At 43.8% G+C, this 23,239-nt stretch overlaps 1 protein-coding gene across 1 annotated transcript in view; it reads left to right on the top strand.

The window, feature by feature from the left end:
* TM4SF19 (transmembrane 4 L six family member 19) overlaps positions 1–23,239 on the top strand; it is a 958,828-nt gene that overhangs the window by 573,988 nt on the left and 361,601 nt on the right. The window contains exon 3 of the mRNA XM_086944875.1: positions 1,104–1,292. Within this exon, the coding sequence (XP_086801001.1) occupies positions 1,104–1,292 (189 nt within the window). The remainder of the gene's footprint in view (positions 1–1,103; positions 1,293–23,239) is intronic.

Raw genomic sequence — 23,239 nt, 5'->3', positions numbered from 1 at the left:
AAGTCCATTAGGCATACCAGCAAGCTGCCACATTTGCCGCCGAACATCTTGTGGGGTGGAGGCTCAAAAGTGCGCTGTGGCTGCACACTATATATATATATACCAATTTGTATTGAAGAATGAGAGGGTGTAAAAGTGTCTGAATGGATGATTTAGTAGAAACGTGACTGACTGTATAAGTGAGTGATTAAATGTGTCTTATTGAATGCATGGGTTAGTGGCTAAACTGTGTGAATGTGTGTATCAGTTTGTCAGTTGGTGTGTAAGCGACTGCATGGGTTGGTGAGTAGCTACATGAGTGTCTATATGGGTTATTGATTAGTTGTCTGAGTATCTGTATGGGTGCCTAAGTGTCTGTGTGGGTGGGTGGGTGTGACTCTGTGTATAGATGTGTGAGTGGGTGTTTCACTGTGTGTATGGGTTCAAGAGTGCATCTGTGAAGGGCTGTATGGGTGGGTGAGTATGTGTATGGGTGTGTTGGTGAGTGAATGGATGTCTCAGTGGTACATGTGTGAGTAACTACATATGTGAAAGGAAGTATATGTGAATCGTTGGACTTTTATCAGATCACTTGTGCACAGCTTGAAATAAATTGGGCATCAGTGTCTGAGACGGTGGTTCAGTACTTTATTTTGCCAACTTTTTTTAGTCATATTCGTCTTTTACCTATATTTCCAAGTTATAGTATTTCAAAGCCAATGCTACCTTTTCTATGAGCAGATAATAATAACGGTGCTCTGTGATGTGCATTAAAACTAAAAAGGGTTGCTGCACCTATTCTAAGTACACTTGCTTTCTAGAAATCACCCGTAATGTTCTATTAAAATTATCTGTGATTTGTTTTATTTACTTTTTTATTGGAAGTATAAGTCTGCTATGTTTAGGTAGCAGTATGTTTTCACATTTTCTTCTTTATTGTTGTGGCCTAGGTTTGCAATAGAAAATTTAATTATAGCACCAGTTTGGCAACCAAAAGCCTATTGGTTTTTTCCTTCTCTTGTTTGTATACAAGCATGCTACCCCTTTTAACAAGTTTTTGGAAATTGTCCTGCGCCTATTTCTGAAGTGAATAACCATCTCTCTTCTCTCTTTCTCTCTCACAGACACTCACTGTGATGTGCATTGGCAGGTGCTCTCGCTTTGTGGGCCTAAGCCTAACATCTCTGGCCTTGGTGTCCATTACGGCCAATGCCTTTCTGCTTTTCCCCAATTGGAGCTGGAAGTACTTAGCAGGAGGTCTCATCACCACACAAGCCCTTCTCCTACCCGGAATCTGGGGTGGCGGCCTAATGGTAATTGGATAATGTATTCAATATGTGTTATGACGCTCCTCAATGCCACCCAATGTGTATTTATTAGAGCATTAGGAAAAAAGGAAAACCACTTGTTTTTCCTAAATTGTCTCAGACACCTTCCTTTTGTAACAAGAAGTGCTGTGCATTCCTAGGCCTGCACTTTTCAGCTTCTTTTAACCAATGCTACATTTGGGAGAAATGTTTTATTTGTTACTTTATGCTATTCAAGATTTTTGTAATGCATTATGTCCCCAAGGCTTCTTCCTTTATGATATTAAACATTAGAGTCATAATGGCTGCTAGATAATTGCAGGTGCATGCATGGAGTAGGGGAGAGCAGGCATAAATACATATGTGTATTTTGAATTGCCCTGATTATTTATTGGTGATTCTCATTACTTCAGGTTCAATTCATCCTTGCCATCATCCTTAGGTTTTGAGGTGAATGAAGCAACATTATGGAGACATCTATCTCTATATCTAGAATTAGAGACGGTTTTATTTTTTAGATCATGTGTCATAATTGTGGTGTTTTGATTTAAAACCTGGTCTCCTTTGACTGCAAAACAGGCCCATGCTATGTATGTTCCTGTAGGATACCAAGTTAGCTCAGCATTATAGGAGGGCTATGATCAATGGGACAGGAGGATTAGATGTAAGACTGTGAAGAGAAAGACTTGGATTAGTGAAGTTCATCAGTAGGAGGGAGATCACCTCTTGATTGATTAACTTCTTGTAGTCCTTACTCTGTTATGCCATGCTCAGTGCTTCTCCACCACTCAAGAAGTGATGTGGAGGCACATTTCCAAGCAAAATGTCTTCCATGCACTATGAGCCCCTGGCCACCCTTTTGGGAAATGTTTGCCTTGTTCCTATATTAACGAAAACCCATAATAGATATTCTCATTGCCTAGCTGACAAAGGTTATCCCTGGTAATTAAGTGCCTTACATGGACCACCACCAAAAACTGGCTCCAACACAGAAAGGCAAACTCCAACATGCTTCTTACGCCAAAGCCAGTTTAACTTTGGAGCTGTGACCTAAAAGCCCACAAGAATGGGAAGAAGCAGAAGCATTATACGAATAATGAATCCCCTTTAGTAGTGACCTGAAAAGAAATCTAAAATTCCAGAGGCAATGGTAGAACACAATCAGAAAAGCTCGGTTTTTACCATTTTCCTAACTTATCTCTGATGGATTTGGAAAGTTCTACCTGCACAGTAGCTCCAAGGCCCCCGAAGGATTTTCCACCATATAGGACATGGCTGAACTGAGGCACCATCAAACGTCTGTGGGAAGCCATACATAGCTTTCCATTAGCCTTGTGCTGGATGGCATTCATAGTCAGACATAGGGTGTTAGCCATGGTTGAACATTTTCTACATTAGGCAAAGGAATTACAAGCCAATCCTTTACCTAAGGGCCATCCAATACAATAATCTAGTCTTTGCAGATTTATATTCTAATTTTAAAAGGCCAAAAATGATTCTAGGTGCAACGTTCTGAACATATTGAAATGTAACTATTTTTTTTTCACCAGTACAGGAAGATGGTGCGGTAATAGTCAATGTGGAATTGAATAAACGCATAGATGATAAAACCTGGTGGGCAACTGACAGAAGCGGAAAGATGTCCGACCTAGAGTGTGCAAAGATAGAATTATGTTTCGACACAGCAGGAACACACATCTTTCAGTAAAGTTAGGTGTCCTCTAGGATACAATGTTTTTTTAATAGTGGGAGCTGTTCAATGCATGCAACCATACAGGACATCAAGAGTAGATTATTCCAGACATTGGGAAAGTTGCAAATGAGCAACGTTTGTCATTTGGATGAGTTTAACTTAAAACATTTCAAGGTCTACAATCTCCAGATCTTTTCCAAGGCCTGGCGGAGACAATTCTTTACATGGTCTTGACCTGTCACAACATTCAACATCTGCATTTTCAGATCGGAAAAAGTAAATTCTCATCTTATGGAGCAGATGAGTCGAAGGCCCAAAGGGTAGCTTGAACAATAGGGGGGAAGGAAAGAACTCTGGGGAACCACCCAGGAACCAGGACTGCTAATAGTGGTGTAGGGATAAACTGTACAATCTTGACCTTGTCAGATAAAAGGAGTGGAGCCAACTTACCACAGATCCTCCAATGGGTTTCAAAGTGAAATGGTATAAGTGGGTTTGATGGTGGACCATGTCAAAGGCTGTAGAGAAATCTAATAGGCAGACACCAACTTGTTCAAAAGCATTGTTAATTCATTCAGTACGAAAAACACCCCAAAATCGGGAGCATTTTGGGAAAACATGGCGAATGCTGGTTAAGCGGCCGCGGTGCTCCGGAACGAGTTCCCGAAGAGATTGCAACGCCGGGCTGATTAAAGGTCCGATTCAGAGGGTTATGTCGTTGGACTAATGTAGGATGACAGCCAGCCGATGATTGCCCCCGTTTGTACCCCCGTTGAAGACAAATAACGTGCATCGGGTTTTAGCAAGGCGATGCGGTGCTGCTTCTCGGCTTCTGACGAGACGCGCTGGGCAGTCCGCTTTCTGTGTGCATGCGGAGCCACGGGACTCGGAGAGAGTGAAGGACGCTGGTGGATGGGCTGATTTCGCGTCGACTGCCCTGAAGGTAGGGACGCTAGTTATACGGTTTTTGGGGGTATAACCGATTCTGATAGTATACTCCAGGGATCTCTGCCGCATCTCCCGCAATTGTTACGGTTGCCGTTTTGCAGAGCGGATCACGCGGTGTTGTCAGAAACAATCGCGGAGAAAGTAGGAGGAGATCTAAGAATCCATAACGTGGCCGGTCTCGGTGGGGTAGAAGCGGAGGCCCTTTTTTATTCACGGGGGCTTCCTGAATATCCCGTTGGATCCAACCCACGGAACACGCTACAGGAATCGTCGGCTAAGAAGTTAAAGCCGCAGCCTCTGGTCTACCACGCTGGAGCTGAGGAGAGGGAGGAAACTGCGAAACCTGGGGCAGCCTTTTCAAGGTGGATCTTATGCTATAAACTCACGTTGCGCTCCAGGGAAAGCTAACTCTCAGGAAAAACAAGTTCATTCTTTGCTATCAACACCAGTTGCGGATACAGTGGAGGGGTTATCTGCCCTGAAGAGTGGTAAGACTGCTGCGTTTCCATCAGACCCTTGTACTGTAGTATCACCAGGGCGAGAGGGGTCACCAGAAACAGTTGCAGACCTTTGCACATCAGAGGGGGTGCCACCTAGCCTGAATAAGGGTAAGAAGGGGCGAGTAAGGGTGGGGAATCAAGTCTGTCTGGTGGAGCAATTGACTCTATGGTGAGGTGAAAAATAAAAAAAATCCTCTTCCTATTTAAATATAGAGGTTAAATCTAGAGGCAAACACGGTTTGTAGTCTAAGTCTAAGAACAAAAGCCCTACAACTGTACTATCTACAGGGTCAAACATCACTCCATCACTCCGTTCCTATTTCAAAGTCGTCTCCCAAATATTGCATCTTTCAGAGGATCACGCCATGGCATCTGTTTTGGAATCCTCTCCCTCACCGATGCCATTGGAGATAGTCTCTCCTCTACCAGGTCATGGAGTTGAGGAGGAAGATGGATTGGAAAAAGTGGTAACAGATCTGATTGTTTAAAGGTCTGACCTTGGAGGAGAGGATCAGGCTCAGCCCCCAAAAGAGAGGGCGTTGGACCGGGAAGAAGGATCGGGGTTACAGCCTCCACCGGGACGGCTGGACTTTGAGCTGGGACGGTCTTCGGCTACCTCTTCAGGAGACCCAGTAGACGCTGATGTTATGGAAGTTAGTGCCGTTGGAGCCACTGGAACCATAGGAGGAGAATGGGCCGATGTGGAGAGCATTACTGGTCGGACTGAATGTCCCACGGCCCAAATCGAATCTGAGGCTAAGGATGATATAACTCCGGCTTCCATATTAAGTATGTTTTCTGCCCTTACAATGGAAATAAGAAGAGGCTTTGCGGAGTCTTCAGGGAACCAAGCAGAAATAAGGAGCTACTGTGAATCACTCGATAACAAAATCGATGGGCTCACTATAAGAACAGGTGTCCATGAAGAGACAACAGCATCATTAACGACCTATTTGGACCAGGCGAAACTTGACATCCAGAAGCTCTCCAGAGAAGAGCAAGCACTTAGCGAAAGGATGGAGTCACTAGAAAACAATGCAAGGAGGGGGAATCTCCGCATTTTGAACGTTCCGGAAGGTTCTGAGGGTTCAGATATAAAACAATTTATTACCGTGTTGTTGAAAGAATCCCTAAGCTTGGAGCAATCATTGGAAGATCTAGCATTGGATATTCAAAGAGTTCACAGATATCCCTTCAAGCGTAATCCCCAGAGATCTAAGCCCCGCAAGATTTTAGTCAACTTCCATACGTATGTTCTGAAAGAGCATATTCTCAATCTAGCGCTCAAACAAAAATCTTTAGCTGGGAAGGGGTTTACCTTTCTAATTAGATCAGATCTCTCAAGAATAACTTTGGAGAAACAATGGGAATTTGGGAGGCGCCTGGAAGCCTTTAGGGCGTTGGGGGCCACAGCCCAACTAACATTCCCGGCTGCCATGACAATTATGTATAATAATAAAATGATTAATATCAGATCAGTACAGGCAGCCGATGACTTACTGATGCAGATGGGTAGCAAAAATAAAGTATAAATAGCCAATAGATCAGTCAGCATAGATAGCTGATTAGAGTGGTTTAACTCTTCTTACATACCCTAGTATCAGTGATGATTCTTTGGGCCTAAGTTATCTCTTCTCTTACCTTCGTTATCTTTATCTTTATTATCTAGTGTATTGCGATCTTAATTTCCTACTAGTCATAAAAGAAAATATTTGGATTATGTATTATCCCTTGAGTGATTTTCCATGTTTATGGCGGTTGCACTCTCCGGGAGTTTGCGGAGGGGCGCTATCAACCGGACACTGTTCTGGTTAGATATCGCAAGGGTTTTCCATGGGTTGGGAGGGGGGTGGGGGGAGGTCACGTAGGTAGGGTAGGTGGTGGGGGGTGGCAAAAAGATAAAAAAGTCCTCAGTAAGCCAAGATGTATTAGAAGGGAAGGGAATATTCAGTTTTTTGGAGAAAAAAAATTGGCAGCGAGGTATAGCCTCATCTGTTTTTTCTTTTTTCTCCTCTTTGATTGTTTCTTATAACAAAGATGAGTAATATAAAATACTTTTCCTGGAATGTTAATGGCCTGCGCACCAAACCAAGAGCAAATAAAATTATGCAATACCTGCGAGATACGGAAGCGCAGGTCATTATACTCCAGGAGACTCACTTAACTCATTTAGAAATGCTTGACCTAACCTAGAGTAATAGGTGGATAGACTTTGCAGTTTCTACAAGCCAGACTACAAATACCAGAGGGGTCTCTATCATCTTCAAAAAAAGCGGCCAAAGCCAGGTTGATATCTCAAGTGGTGGACCCAGGTGGCAGATGGGCCATTGCATCTGCAGCCATAGCCGGGTCTCAAATTACAGTCCTAGGGTATTATGGTCCTAACCAGGATGATCCGTCTACGTTGGAGGCTATCTTTCTTCATCTGCTTTCCTTTCCGGAGCCTACTATCATTGCTGGCGATTTTAATGTTGTACTAGGCCCTTTGGTGGATAAATCTGCTAATAGTCGATCTTTAGTATAATCCAAGTCTAGGTCAGTGTTACAGTCCGCAATGAAACAATACGGATACCTGGACATATGGAAAGAAAAGTCCGGTAAACAGCAAGGGGTATCCTTTCGGAATTATAAATATAATCATCAACCAAGGATAGACTTTATTTTAATTAGTCTGAGGCTGGCAGAGAATGTTAGATCTATTGAATACCTACCAATACATCTTTCGGATCATTCTGCTGTGGTTTTGGATCTAGTTCAAGGAACTAAGAGCTCTCCCTCTAGATGGTCATTTGACCGATCGCTTCTCTCTTCTCCAGATGACATGGCATTCCTCAAATGGGAGGCACATAATTTTATGTTAATTAATAACGAGTCAGCTGCTACTAGGATCATCTGGGACTCGTTTAAAGCTTTCTTGAGGGGTCTTATTACTGGGAAAATATCGTACAAAAGGAAGCAGTATAGGGAGCAAATTTCCACCATTGAAGCAAAGATACTTCAACTCCAAAAGGTCATAGATACTAGTCCTGGGGCTGACGATTTCACCATAGATAGTCATAGAAAGGAAATGGTGACTTTGAAAGCTAGTTTAGCCTCAGTATTGAATCTTAGATTGCAGCAGAGATGGGAGGCAAGTAAGTTGGCCCATTTTGAGTACAGTGAGGGCTTAGGCAAACTATTGGCCTGGAAGACCAAAGTAGATCAGGTCCGGAACAACATAGCCGTCATCACTGTTGGTAATAACTCTTTTTCATCAGATGTTGATATTAGGAAGGCCTTCAGGAAGTTTTTTGAATCCATCTACAAGGAGGACAATGGAATTCGGCCAGAGTCTGTTGAGGGTTGACTGAGAAACATCGATCTTCCTTACCTCACTCATGAGCAGTCCCAATTTTTGGATAGTATCATCACTGAAGAAGAGGTTAGGGCCGCCATAAAAAAGAAGCAAGCAAGGAAAGGCAGCAGGGCCCGATGGGATTCCGGCAGAAATCTATAGAATTCTAGAGGCTGAGATAGTTCCCTTTCTCACCAAGCTTTTTAATCAGATCCTCCTTGAAGGGCATATTCCACCTCCATCATGGGACAATGCCTCAATCACCCTTATGTGGAAACCTGGGAAACCTAAGGACGCCTGTGAATCGTATAGACCAATATCAATTTTAAATGTGGACTATAAGATCTTCACCACAGTTTTGGCTTCTAGACTGGCCCTGGTTGTCCCTTCAGTCCTTCATCTCGATCAAAAAGGATTTGTGAAGGGGCAACAGTTATAAGAGGTAACGTATGACTTAATAGGAGCTATTGATATAGCTGTTGCCCAGAAACTTACCTGGACTGCCCTCACGCTGGATGCAACCAAGGCCTTCGACAGGGTCAATTGGGTTTACCTGTCGGGGGCCTTGGCCAAGTTCGGCGTGGGTGCGGGATTTCGTCGTACAGTTGGCTTGCTGTACGGTAATCCAACGGCGCGTCTATTGGTCAATGGAGATCTGTCGGACCCCTTCTCCATAACCAGAGGGACACTGCAGGGCTGCCCGCTCTCCCCCTTACTGTTCGATCTTTATATCGAGCCCCTCGCACAACAACTGAGGGGAGAGGTCTCTATTCGACCTTTCTCTTACAGAGGGTGGGAGAGAAAGGTGGCCCTCTATGCCGATGACCTGCTTATCCTCACATCAGATGTGACTACCGCGCTCCCTGTAATTTTGGAAATTGCTTGGGGGTTCGGTTGGATATCAGGATATCAGATTAATACGGCAAAGACAGAGATGCTGGTCTGGAACAATGATGTGAGTGCGTTGGAGGTACAGGCAGGCGAGTCAATGAGGTATTTGGGCCTAAATATAATAAAAGATATCAATAAACTTGCCCAAGTAAATCTCACAGCTGTGGCTAAGGAATGTAGGATATTATTGCAGTCATGGTTCCACCTTCCATTGTCCTTGATTGGGAGAGTTAATTTGATCAAAATGTTGATTCTGCCCAAAATTTCATTTCTCTTTAATACCATTCCCCTTTATTTTGATCAGGCTTATATATCCAAAATACAGTCAGATATCACATCCTTCATCTGGAACAAACATTTGCCGAGAATATCATGGAAGAAGCTTAGACAGCGATGGGAGAAGGGGGGCTTAGCTGCCCCTGACTTAAAACTATATGCTTGGGCGTTTCAGCTGTCCCATACACGTATGCTACTAAAAAGGCCCGCTGATCATGGCCTGGGCTTAATGTTTTCAGCTATGCTGGACGTGGAAGGTATTAGTCAGTCGGGCTATCTATTTAAATTTGGCAACCCGAAGTTTTTTAAAAAGATTAAACTGAAGGTCCTTTATGGACTGGCAAAAATGTGGGGTGAGGTAACAAACTCGATTAAACAGGGGTATTATTGCGATAAGACACCATTATGGGGCTTACCTGAAAGTCCAGCATGGCTAGAAGACATCTTAGCCGTGCCTTTAAGAGAGGCTGGCCTTGAAGTTTGGGGAGACCTCTGCTATGAAGGGAATTTAATTTACCAGTCCAGCTGTGGGGTACCTCATTAGTTGACCAGGATGTGCAAGAACTTTGGTCCGCCTCATTTGAGCTCTTAAAGAGTATTGTAACGCCTTCATGGCTACGTAGAAACCACCTTTACACCCTCCATAGGGCGTATTACTCTCCCAAGAGACTATCTAAGTTTGCCATAGTTTGCTCAGTTGCATGTGCTAGGTGTGGGATGGTGGCAGCATAGCGAGACGAAAGACCCGCGCCTTCAAAATCGCAAGTATACAGAAGTGCCTTTCCTAATTACTCTGTCTCTCTCCTCCCTAGCCCCCTCCAAGAGCGCTAGCATCCGAAGAGAGCGTGTTAAACAAATGCGCGAGCTAACTCCCGAGGCACCACCCAGAACCGCTCACGTTGCTCGAGCTACCGCCACGATCACTTGGCCACTCGCTGTACACAAATACATACGTACAGCCCGCCTAAGTCACCATAACCATTATGCTGCCCGAGCTAATTTCACACCGCGATGAGTGTTTTACAAACAAACGATTGATTAGTAGGCACAGTCACTGACAGTAATAGCGCTAAAAGTCTATACAGTCTTTATAAGACTCAACACGAACCAACCACATTATGATAATACATGCATGTTTCATCACCTGTAAGCATGCTATAGTTTGCTGCATGAGTTTGGAAAGTATAAGAGAGAGTTGACATTGCCATAATTGTTAACCGGTCTTCTAAAGTATTGCCATTTTTTCGTTGTTTATAAATCTATCGATGGATAGATATGTTAAGCAGATTTCTGCTTGGTGTGTGTCCCCCCTAGACCCCCTTCCCTGTATGTGTGTTGCAAACCTTGTGCTTACTCATTACAGGTACCATAAGACCTCCAATACAGAGAAACAGGTCAATAACCTTATTTCTTTCACCTTTTTGAGCACTTTTTTATACTCTTTCACGTTATTTCACTAACGGCCCTGATGAATGCCCGTAAGTCCTAAACCCAGGTACTGGGGCAGAAACATGTCGACCAACTTTTAACCACCCCTCACTATACTCTCAGTGCACCTAATACTCATAATCCAGTTTGAAAGATGCACTATTATAGAGTTTACCAGACCCAAAACCAGACAAAATAAAAATTCCGAATTCCTGGCTTTTGTGTTTTTTAAATCCCCCATAACTGGCTCACTACTGCATCAACCTTGGGTAAGAACCTCCTGGTGGAGGCTGCATAACCTAATCGACCTAATGATTATGCACACACGTGATCAATAAGCGGAGAACCAAGATATACCGCTTCAGATACCACCATACCCATCACGTGCACGAGGGTCTTTTATACTGGGACACCCTCCGTTCTTCCTACATACCTAAGGTTGTGCAGGACAAGTGATCCCTTCTCCTTTGATTAGCATATGCAAACTTAGAAATTGAATGGATCAGCATTCCATCTCCCCCACCTTTGATTAGAAGATTATCAGCAGCGCACAGCTGTGGGAGTCTCTGCAATATTTGGATCAGAAGAAATCCCACCAACTGCCAAAGAAATCAGAAAATGGCAGAAAATCTGGGATTAAGCTACTCCATAGAAGAGATCGATGCAATACTCGCTAGACCGGCACCATTTATGAACAGTGACCTCACTCAAACCCTCTCCAGCTCTACAGAATGGGACGAATTAACCAAAATAAAAAAAGAACAGGTCAGAACTGCCTTGCATGGTATTATTATGACGGAATACCTAAGAGTAAATGCGGCACCTAGAGGTCTCTGGGTTACCAATGCACCAAGAATTTTTCTCAAAGATCTGGCATTTAGAAAATACTGGTCCGCCATTTCATGGAAATGCACCAGGGACTATCTAGTCCTGATCATAAAAACAGCTACAAGATTGACAGATGAATTAACGGTAAAAATTCAAATTTTGGAAACCAAACTAAATAACACTGTCAATATCACGATATACAAAACGAAATTAGATGAAATAAATAAAGAAATAAGTGATTCTCATGAATACCTGATACAGACCAAGCTACAAAAACTAGCAAAGGAACTCAAGAAATTTTCCATAGAAAAAGTGCACCCCTACAGTAGCAAAGACTACAAGGCTGATGACAATGCCTCCAATTATGGATCAGACAGCGGTGCTTCAAGTACTAGTTCAATTTCTACAACCCCAAAAACCATCAACAGAATAAAAGAGGAAATCTGCGTGGACGCAATTTTTGGCGCCCCCCTTTTTTTCAAATGGGTAACCAAGGGATGCCATTTCAACCTTTCAACCCTCATTTTCAAGGCTGGATGAACCCTTACTTCCAAGGCCCCCAGATGATGAACCACCAGATGCAACATCAAGGAGGACAGAATTTCCAACAACGGATTCCTTTTTTAGGGAATGGCCAAACATCCGAGAACACACGGAGAAGAGGAGTGAACTGGTCCGACCAAACCAGACAGGTACAAACAAGGAGTGTAACAAAAGCCAAAACCGGAACACCCACAAATCCCTCATCGTGAATCTCACGGATAGAATCCTGACCAAGGACGAAGAAAGTGTGCTCAACAAGGGTCTGGGATACGTTCCGACACCAAAACTGGATGTATTCAAAACCAAATGTGAAATGGCAGAGTTCTGCCGGAAATTGAAATCGAAAGCCTTCTTCAAAGGAGATCAACCACCGACCCAGAAGGAGACACAACTTTAAAGAAGAAGTCGTCCTTCTGCCCACTAAACTCCCAGGTTTCAATTGAAATACAGACTTTTGAACAGGCAGTTTTCAAAAGCATTGACGAATTGGCGAATGATGCTCAGAAACCATTCCAGAATATTACCAGATCTGAGCAACTGGCACTGAACGCACTGAAAAGTGACAATAGTATAATCATCAAACCAGCTGATAAAGGAGGAGGAGTGGTTCTCCTGACGACCACAGGATAGGATCAACAATGTATGGACATGCTGTCAAACGATAAATTTTACAAAGTCCTAACAACAGACCCCACACCGAGACTTCAGAGGACAATTGCAATGATGATAGAAGAAGGGGAGACCAACAACTGGATCTCGAAGAAAGAAGGGGATTACCTCAGGACCACCACACCACGAACCCCTTACTTCTACTCATTACCAAACACACATAAAGGACGAACACCACCACATGGACGACCAATTGTGTCAGGAATTGGTTCAATTCTTGAACCCCTTTCCCAGTTCGCTGATCAATATCTGCGACCTCTTGTCCAAAGAACCCCCACATATCTCAAGGACACTAGGGACCTCCTAAACCAATTACAAAACATCGAATACTCACCTAACACCATGCTCCTGGTGAGATTCGATGTTGAAAGCATGTATACTAGTCTACCACAGGGGAAAACTATGGAAACTCTCGAAAGTATACTATTCAACTCCACATGGTCCTATAAGACCCCCAGACATTTTGTTCTGGAATGCTGCCGGATGGCACTCATGGAGAACTTCTTTCAATACAAAGACAAACTGTACCTGCAATGCCACGGTACTTCGATGGGCAGTACATTTGCCTCGAGCGTGGCAGGACTGTACGTGAGCACTTTCGAGGATGTGCATATCCTGAATAAAACCAACAATCCCTATCACCATTGTATACTGTTCTGGAAACAATACATTGATGATATTTTTGTCATCTGGAAAAGGGATCAGAACAATCTATCAGAATTCCACACTTGGCTCAATCAGAAGGACGACTGCCTGAAGTTCACTTACTGTGCAGACAACAAAAGTATTGACTTCCAGATGTAACTATCTACGCTGAGGCTAACACTCTCCAGACACGAACCTTTTTCAAGACCACTGCAAAGAACAGCCTTCTGTCTTTTAACAGCTTCCACCCCCGACCTCTACGAGAGAACTTACCAGTTCCTCAGGTTACGGCGGAATTGCAGTAATACCTCAGAGTATAAATCACAAGCTAATGATCTTTGTAAAAAACTAGAGGCCCGAGACTACCCGAGAAAGGTCATTGCCAAATGTAAAAAACGTGCTAGGAACCAGAACAGAGATGCACTCCTTGAAAGCACACCAAAGATACCCCTGAAGAAGTCCTCACATGTGTGACCACGTACAGTTCTATGACGAATAACATAAAAAAGATTGTCAACAAGAACTGGGGTATATTGACATCAGGCAACCTCTCTTGGCCAAAACCAAGATTTGCCAATAAGAGGAGCAGGAATTTGAAGGACATCCTAGTTCACACAAGACCTGCCCCTAGAATATCTAGAGAACATACTAATCTATGGGGCAACCCGCAAGTGACAGGACACTACCCATGCGGCTCATGTTCTGTATGTAGCCTCACTAAACCAACAAAAGAACTACAGCTACTGCCGAACTTCAAATGGACTCTGAATAGCCACACAAACTGTAACACCACTCATGTGGTTTATATGATCACATGTCCGTGCAATTTGAAATACATTGGGATGACATGCAGGAGAGCAAAACAAAGAATATGTGAACACAGGAGTAATGTAAAATGCAAAAGGAGCACTACAAAGATGGCCACCCACTATCTAGAGCACATCTTTCCAAACTTTTCATGTTGGTGACACACTTTTTTGACAATCTTTATTTTGTGACACGGTAATGTGAGCGAGCCCGAACCTTCTAAGGGGGTTCGGGCCTAATATTCCCCCCGCAAATTTTTAAAAATACTGGGCAAATTGTGCATTTTCAAGCAAATTTGAGAAAGCAAGAAGGTTAATACAGCAATTGTGAATCTGGTCTAACACAGACAGTGACTGGCAAAAATGGGTGTAAGAAAGGTTAGGTTCGTGCCTGAAAAGAATATAATCATGCACACTGCAGGTACTGATCTCCAGAAAACACCACACATGAACCGCAGGAAATGTTTTTCTGCTCTTGCTCTTTCTCACAGGCGGGCCTTGGCTATATGTTCCCACCATCACTGATCTTCCGGTAAGAGCACCAATCACAATCAAAGAGTTGAAGCAGCCATTCTTTTCACACTTCACCCTCCAACAACTTCCGGTTCTCTCGAGTTTAGTTGCCCAGTGATGGTTTAAGTCAGACATAGCCACTGTCAATGTACATTAGGATCACTATGTCCCCATTTAAATAGTTTTACGTAGAGAGAATGTGACATAACAGCTAGGGCGGTCAACCTCGAAGCTGGGGAACAGAGTTTGAGTCTCAGCAGACATGCTCAACATTCTGTGATTCTGGGCAAATCACTTAATCTCCGCCATGCCTAACAAAAATTAATGTGTCCGTCTGTAACGTAACTTGTGCTCATGTAAAGTGCTCTTATACCTAGTTTGCGCTATATAAAACTCCCCCCCCCAAAAAAAATACAGAGCACCTGATGAGTCTGGGTCAAAAATATCACTATGGTTTGTGCATCAACTTCCCAAATCCTAACAGTAAATGTCTCAAACAGAAACCTAGTTAAAATAGTGGCATTTCCTGAATGTCTGCATTGGAAGAAGGGATGTAGCTGGAGCAAGACCACTAAGAATTTGAAGAAAGACCTCCTCTTAAAAATAACAAATCTTGGATTGGGTTTTATTCCACGTTAAGATCAAGAGAGATGGTGGATGTAACAAACATCATGCAGAATTGAAGTGGCAAAATGCAACCTGCCTGGCCGTGAAAATTGATTACCAAGCAATAAAATAGCCAGACGTACCACATATCTGTATCAGAAACTCAAATTCTGCATCACCTTCTGCCTCCTTTTATAACGACATTGGCAAACTTCAAAAGTAAAAAATAAAATATATGAAAAAATAAAGCATGAACATCAACTTCTATGGCACAACCTATGTCTAAAAGGCAAGCGTAGGTGCAAGGCGTAAACCACAGTTTGGTGAGCTTCATTTAAAAGGATGTTATGTGATTTTTTTAATAAGTACTTAGTTTGAATAGGAGAAGCGTGGCTCAGTGGTTAGAGGCGGCAGACCCAGAAGCTGAGATCGGCCGTGGACCAGGGTTCGATTCCCCGCCTCGGTGGGTCTCGGGCTCAAAAATTCCACGGAGTCGACAATTCTCGCTCTGGGGCCTACTCGACTCACGGGGTCACACTCTGCGACTCTGGGCAATAGCTTGCTTAATCTCCACTACGGCCCCTCGCGGCGGGATGCCTGGCTTTCACCTTGTGGATACCCGGCCGGGTTATCTCACAGGGGAATACCAGGACGGGTTCCCTAAGCAAGCGCCTTGAGGCTCCTGGGTTAAAGTGCGCTATATAAATCGAAACACATTTACATTTACATTGCAGCTCACGTGAATCACATGGCTATAATACTAATGGAAAAATCATCATTGTTCAAATTTCTCATAAATAAACAGTACTGGCCCTACCCCCTATAGCTCCCCCTTTTCATTCTCCTCTTCCCCTCCTGCCCATTTCACTTTGGCTATGTACACCCACCTTTTTGCTATCTCCTCTCCACTTCTTGCGAAAAGGGGTTAATCATGGTGCACCCTATCACATGCCTGTTCTGTTCAATACTCCACAACATATCCTCCCCAACCCACCTCTTTCGTACCCTAACCCTATTTCTGCTTACTTTTCTATGTTGCTGTTTTGCATTTCTTGGAGTCTATTTTTCTTTCTCACTTTTCATTGACAGTAAATGTGCTTTAAAACACTTGGCTTTCGCTGCTCTCTTTGTTTCTGTGCATCTCGCATTGATTTTCCCGAACTCGACATGGCGTTGTCCACTTCTCCACCATCGCTCAGCCCACACCCCCTCATGGAGGTCTGGTTTTGTCAGGTGCTATTTGTGGTCAGCACAGACCATAGCCAGCCACTTTTGTCCATGACCACAATTTAAAGAAGGATGGGGTACTGTTGAGTCCCTGAGAACAGCAGTCCATTGGAAAGCAGGTGCTCCCAGACGCACCATATGGGTGTTACGCACCAGCCCAGGCTCCGAGGCGCTATTCCAAAGATGTTCAGGGGTTGTTTTAAAGTTGCTAGGGGAGGTAGGCAGCCTGGAAGCCCTGCCAGGCAGGTGGCTGTTTCATCATGGGGCGCCGGCGAGTGACTGGTGAAGAAGGCCTCCCCTCTTAATAGGTAATAAATTATGCCTCCAATAAATGTAAAAGCGCGCCCGGTTTTAGAGTTTATATTGGTTTAGAAAAAATGTACTTTCAAATTTGACATTAAAGAGAGCAAGTATGTAAAATGTCAAAAAGCGTGTGTTGCACACACCATGCTACACAAAAGACACAAACACGAAGAATGCACAATGCACTTTAAACATCACACTTTTACATGGCCTTCGAATAATGCCAATGGAAGCATGGCAGTTAAAAATACGTTAATCAGAGTCGACTTACTGCCTGTAAATCCCTGTAGCCACCGCCTATATCAGCAAAACTTATGAAGCTAGCGACCTTGTGGCAGCGCTAACTCAGTAATTGTTAGCACACGATCAACCCCCTGCCCTCCTCCAATCTTCCCCACACCTCTTGCAATTGCATCACAACGACCCCAGCCCTCACAACAATCCGTTTCTTTCTGCAGTCCCTGTCATTCGATTACGGCCAGCAATGCGTGTGACCCTCTGCAGGCCCCCTCCCCCGCCCCTGCCTCTTCCACAGTGTACTGCTTCTCCACAATATATTGTCTTCATTTCTCCAGCATGCAAGTGACCATTTTTCCAAGCAGCTTCACGTTATTAAAAGCAGCTGAAACGGTCTTTCATGATTTGTGAAATGGGCGCGCTTCGCAATTCAGTTTGTACGCCCGGGGAAGTTACAGTGCATGGGCACATCTTACAGGGATCACTGCTGGTGTCATCCCGCGACACACCGACCGGTTGCAGGCGACACAGTGGGGTGTCGTGACACAGAGTTTGGAAAGCTCTGATCTAGAGAAAGGCCATACTGTACTTGATTTGCAATGGGTCATCCTTGAAACCTTACCCAGCAAAGACCACAATGCTGAGAAAATCCTCTTTGAAAAAGAACAAAGGTGGGTGCACAGGCTTAGAACCGATAGTGAAGGGTTGAATGATAATATACCCTGGCTCACCCTAGCAAGAAAATAAAAACACCAGAGTGAGTCCCTTCACGGTACTTCCTGTGTTATAACAACACTTCGATCGCCTTCACAGTGGATCTAACTAACAGATCACAGATATGAGATTCAACCTGAGCGGTATCGACTTACCCATGATTGATACTATCTCAGTCCTACTATTGCGCTACATTTCACGTTAAGAATAACAACAGTTGCGCCAAAAACAATCAGCTCGATGTACGTCTCCTTAACCGCACCAATCTATCCCGAGTATAATACTGTGAAAATTGCTTACATCGTGATAACCTCACCTGAAAAACAATTAGTATAAATGTGACGCAAAAACCGAGATAACCGAGAGGATCTGACTCATTGCGTAATCACCATATGCCTAAAGCTATTTTCTCTACTCAGCGCTACGACACAACCATAGAGGATAAACAAACTTCATGGTCCCTATGACAACACAGATAGTCCAATAGAAAACTGTCAAACAGCGGAATCACCGCCCATTAAAACCGACCCGGAAACACCACAAACTGTTTCCGGATCGGTAAGAGCAGAGCAGCGCACTCACAAAGAAAGCCGAGGATCGGGCGCAATAGGTAGCGAGACGAAAGACCCGCGCCTTCAAAATCGCAAGTATACAGAAGTTCCTCTCCTAATTACTCTGTCTCTCTCCTCCCTAGCCCCCTCCAAGAGCTCTACAATCCGAAGGGAGCGTGTTAAACAAATGCGCGAGGTAACTCCCGGGGTACCACCCAGAACCGCTCACGTTGCTCGAGCTACCGCCACGATCACTTGGCCACTTGCTGTACACAAATACATACATACAGCCCGCCTAAGTCACCATAACCATTATGCTGCCCGAGCTAATTTCACACCGCAATGAGTGTTTTGCAAACAAACGATTGATTAGTAGGCACAGTCACTGACAGTAATAGCGCTAAAAGTCTATACAGTCTTTATAAGACTCAACACGAACCAACCACATTATGATAATACATGCATGTTCCATCACCTGTAAGCATGCTATAGTTTGCTGCATGAGTTTGGAAAGTATAAGAGAGAGTTGACATTGCCATAATTATTAACCGGTCTTCTAAAGTATTGCCATTTTTTAGTTGTTTATAAATCTATTGATGGATAGATATGTTAAGCAGATTTCTGCTTGGTGTGTGTCCCCCCTAGACCCCCTTCCCTGTATGTGTGTTGCAAACCTTGTGCTTACTCATTATAGGTACCATAAGACCTCCAATACAGAGAAACAGGTCAATAACCCTATTTCTTTCACCTTTTTGAGCACTTTTTTATACTCTTTCACGTTATTTCACTAACGGTCCTGATGAATGCCCGTAAGTCCTAAACCCAGGCAACTGGGGCAGAAACATGTCGACCAACTTTTAACAACCCCTCACTATACTCTCAGTGCACCTAATACTCATAATCCAGTTTGAAAGATGCACTATTATAGAGTTTACCAGACCCAAAACCAGACAAAATAAAAATTCCAAATTCCTGGCTTTTGTGTTTTTTAAATCCCCCATCCTTGGCTCACTACTGCAGCAACCTTGGGTAAGAACCTCCTGGTGGAGGCTGCATAACCTAATCGACCTAATGATTATGCACACACCTGATCTATAAGCGGAGAACCAAGATATACCGCTTCAGATACCACCATACCCATCACGTGCATGAGGGTCTTTTATACTGGGACACCCTCCGTTCTTCCTGCATACCTAAGGTTGTGCAGGACAAGTGATCCCTTCTCCTTTGATTAGCATATGCAAACTTGGAAAGTGAATGGATCAGCATTCCATCTCCCCCACCGTTGATTAGAAGAGCATCTGACACCCACATGTTTTTTGAATGTCCTCGGATAACTACATTTTGGGAAGCAATTGGTAACACCCTTACAACATCATTGTGTTTCACAGTTATAATTGATCTGTCTCTTGTGATTTTTGGGATCCTAGCAGGAACACAGAACGCAGCCAGAAGCCTACTGTTTTATACTGTTCTTTTAGCAAGGAGGGAGGTTTGTAGGAAGTGGAAGGACCCCTTACTTCCTTCCCTTGGTGACTGGCTGGCATCTATTCTGCATACGTCACAAATGGACCTCGCTAGGCCGGGGAATCAAAGCAAAAGAGCTTTTTGGCACATGTTTGTTTGGGCATAAGGAAATATCCGGGTTTTTTTTTGTTTTTTTCCCCCGGGTCCAATGATTACACTACTATGGTGCCTTTTTGGTGTGTTCACCATGTGCACAGCAATTATCTGGTCGTAGCCCGGTCCACACCTGGCTGCAATCTATCCCCAATGGTTGCCAAGTATGAGGCTAAGCCCGAAACAGCTGAGGGATGGTTGGTCCCCCCACTACGTTTGCTCCCTCCCAGTTTCAATACTGAGACAGCTGATTTAAGGCTTGTTCTGTACGGCATTTTTATACCATGGTGGAAATGAGGACACAAAAAAAAAAGAAAAACACCCCAAAATCAGCAATAAGGCCAGAAAGAAATCCAGTACTTCAATGGTCAATTAGCAATTATTTGCTACAAAGCTGTAATGTGGAGAGTTGTGACTCTCAATAAGCTTGGCAATGTAAGGAGCAGCTATGTTGACCAGATTTTGGATGGATCCCAAGGGCGATAATTGTCATTTTCATAGGCAATGGTCGAATTACAGGCATTGTAAGCTCAATATGCTGGCTGACAGGGAAGACTATTATGATCTAGATAATGTGACTATCAGTGTCCACAAGTAATTTAAGAAACTTCTCTGAGCAGAAATCTTACTTATGAGCATAAGCTCTAAGATTAAGTTCCCTGAAAAAGGTGACCCTTGGGCATGGAAATTTGTTTCTCTTCCCTTAACACGTGACTATCCTATAGGAAAAGAGGGACAGGGAGTCAGTCAACTACTTCTTGAGAGGGGATAACTTTATTTCTCACTGCCTTGGGATGTGAAAGATTGTGAACCGTCTTGTACAGCTCTTAGGTGAGGTAATTGCTGCTTCAATCTTACAGCAAAAACTTTTCAACTCATGTCTCAGGCAAGGGGTTCCTCAGGGCTCGATCCTGAGCCCCACTCTATTTAATCTGTACATGGAACCCCTTGCCAAGTTGGTGGAGTCATATGGTGTTGCAATAGTCTCTTATGCAGACGACACACAACTGGTGATCAATCTATCCCGTGATCCAGTTGTGGACGCTGAGAATTTCTCGGCCTGCTTGGTAGCACTTGACGGCTGGATGAAACAGAACTGTCTCCGCCTCAATGGCAACAAGACGGAAGTTCTTATCGTAGGCCCGTGCCCTTCCATTTGGACCTCTGCCTGGTGGCCCACGGAACTGGGCTTGGTCCCGGCCCCAGTAGACACAGTCAAAAACCTTGGCTTCCTCCTCGACTCTAAGCTAGCATACACCAACCATGTTGGGAAGGTTGCCGGAAAATGCTATGGACTCCTGAAGGTCCTGAGGAAAGTCCTGGACCTTTTGCCCCCCAGCTCCAGAAAAACTATGGTACATGCCTTGGTCACCTCCCACCTAGACTATGGGAATTCCCTTCTATGCGGACTCAGCAAAAAAGGCCTAGCTCAGTTACAACGCGTCCAGAACGCAGCTGCTAGGCTGGTCCTTAACCTCCCTAGGAGAGCCTCTGGGAAACGTGCATTACGCTCCCTCCACTGGCTCCCAATAAAGGAACGAATCAAATTTAAAACCATGTGTATAACCCACCGTATAGCTCACAAAAAAGCACCTCCATATCTCCAGGACCTGCTTCCTGTCTATCGCCCCTCACGTCCCCTGAGGTCGATGGGCAGCATGCTTTTAGTGGCGCCTCGGATATATAGAGCTAGGATGGGAGGTCGTTCCTTTAGACACCATGCCAGCAATGACTGGAATAACCTACCCATCGACTTGAGGATGGAGCTGTCTGAAACCAGGTTCAGACAGAGGCTGAAAACCCACCTTTTCCCCAAACTAAATTCAGCATAGCAGGCCAAGCACTCCTTCTGTGATCCAGCTGATGAGATGTAGATAGGGCTGTCAGCGCGGGGACGCACTGTTCTCTGTGCAACCATGCGCTTAACAAATGTCATTAACCTAACCTAACCTAACTCTGATTAAGAGGCTAAAGTTTACTAATTGGCATCGGAAAGAAACAGTCTCCTCAATGTACAACTTAAACCAATTTGTTTCCAGCCTCCATAAGCAAACTATGTCTTATTTCGGTTTTGGGAAAATCAATGACATTCTATAAACTTCATCAGACCCCATTTGCATGACCACTGGTCAGACAGTGGCTATTGGGATCCAACTGTGGTGCTTGATGTCATTTTCCACTGTTGTCCACACTACTATGGCTCTGCATACTTGCCAATTCCTTCTGTACTTGAGTCTCAGGGTAGTAAGGATTAGCAGTTACAGAATTAAGGGGGTGGTAGCGCATTGGCTGATTGACCAAAATATCGAAGATAAAATATTGTGCAGCTCAAATATTCTGGTGAGAGTATCAAGGACAAGAATATTGTGAAGGTGGATTTCTCTGGAACTGGTGGCCTTGATTTCCCATGAGATATACAGTACCCAAAGGTGGACATTTACAGACATCGCTCTGATGTAATGATGGACAATGTAGATAGCAAGGTCAAGGGTCGCTCCCTACACGGGCTGAAGACCTGACCCAAGCCGGGCCTGAGCGGGAAGCTGCGACGGAGGCAACTACTGTGAGAAGTTAGCCTGGTATATGATGTCCACTATTCTAGTGGGCACCTTGCACCAGTCTAAACGACCCTTATGATGGTGGTTGTAAAGTCAACCTTATAGAACAACTATCCTAGTGGTAGCATGGACCAGCAGTCTTAGGCTAAAACTTCAGAGAGCATGTGAAGCAAGCTGTTTTACCAATTATAATCCCTTGAATATCAAATGAAAGAACATCACACAAGGTATCTATCAAAATATATATGTATTTATTACTAACACAATCCCTCTGAACTCTTTATGAGGTCAGAGATCGTGATACATCACAAGTTACTCAATTAGCATACAAATCAAATTTCAATACTTTATTCGACAGCATTGTCATAAAAGCATTTTATCCCTATTCTAAACAAAAAATAAATACTATACTAAGTTTAAGATCGATTTAAGATACACATTAAATACAAAGATGCTGGCGAATTTATACAATTTAGAAAAAACAGGGTCACTAGACCTAATATATAAAAATAAGTCTAGCTTAAAACAAATATACAGTTCATCATTCTTGGGTAATCGCAATTAAAGTGCGGGTGCAGATAATCCAGGCCCAACCCAGATATTTAGCTAGGGCAATTGCAAGATTGGGGGCACAATCCGATCTTAATATTCTTAGTGCTTCTAGATATTTTCTTATCCCCAAGTTCTTGCATACTGGTTTTAGCCATCTACTTCTTGGCGCAGCATACAGAGGGCATACAAAAAAAAATGTGGAATATCCTCAGTGTGGATCTTGCAGTGACAGCATGTATTAACATTACTTGGCGACCATTTTGAAGTAAAAGCATTTAGAGGTAGGCAACCAACTCTAAACTGGAAATACAGCTTTCTGTCCAAAGGTTTTGTGATCAGATCCCAGTACTGCTCGCAATTAGGGGTTAGTTTAGTCTCCAAATACTGGGTTGTCAACATAGAGGGTTGGTTGGAAATTGAAACAGAATGTTGGACCATGTCCCAGTACATTTTTTTCAACAGCACCTTAGATGGAAAGGCGGAAGGGTCAGTAGTGGTCCATAAGTGGTCT

The sequence above is a fragment of the Lissotriton vulgaris genome, chromosome 11 (assembly GCF_964263255.1).
Source record: "Lissotriton vulgaris chromosome 11, aLisVul1.2, whole genome shotgun sequence".
Classification (NCBI taxonomy): domain Eukaryota; kingdom Metazoa; phylum Chordata; class Amphibia; order Caudata; family Salamandridae; genus Lissotriton; species Lissotriton vulgaris.
Note: the sequence above shows the minus strand (reverse complement) of the source record. Positions and strands in the feature narration are given on the sequence as shown.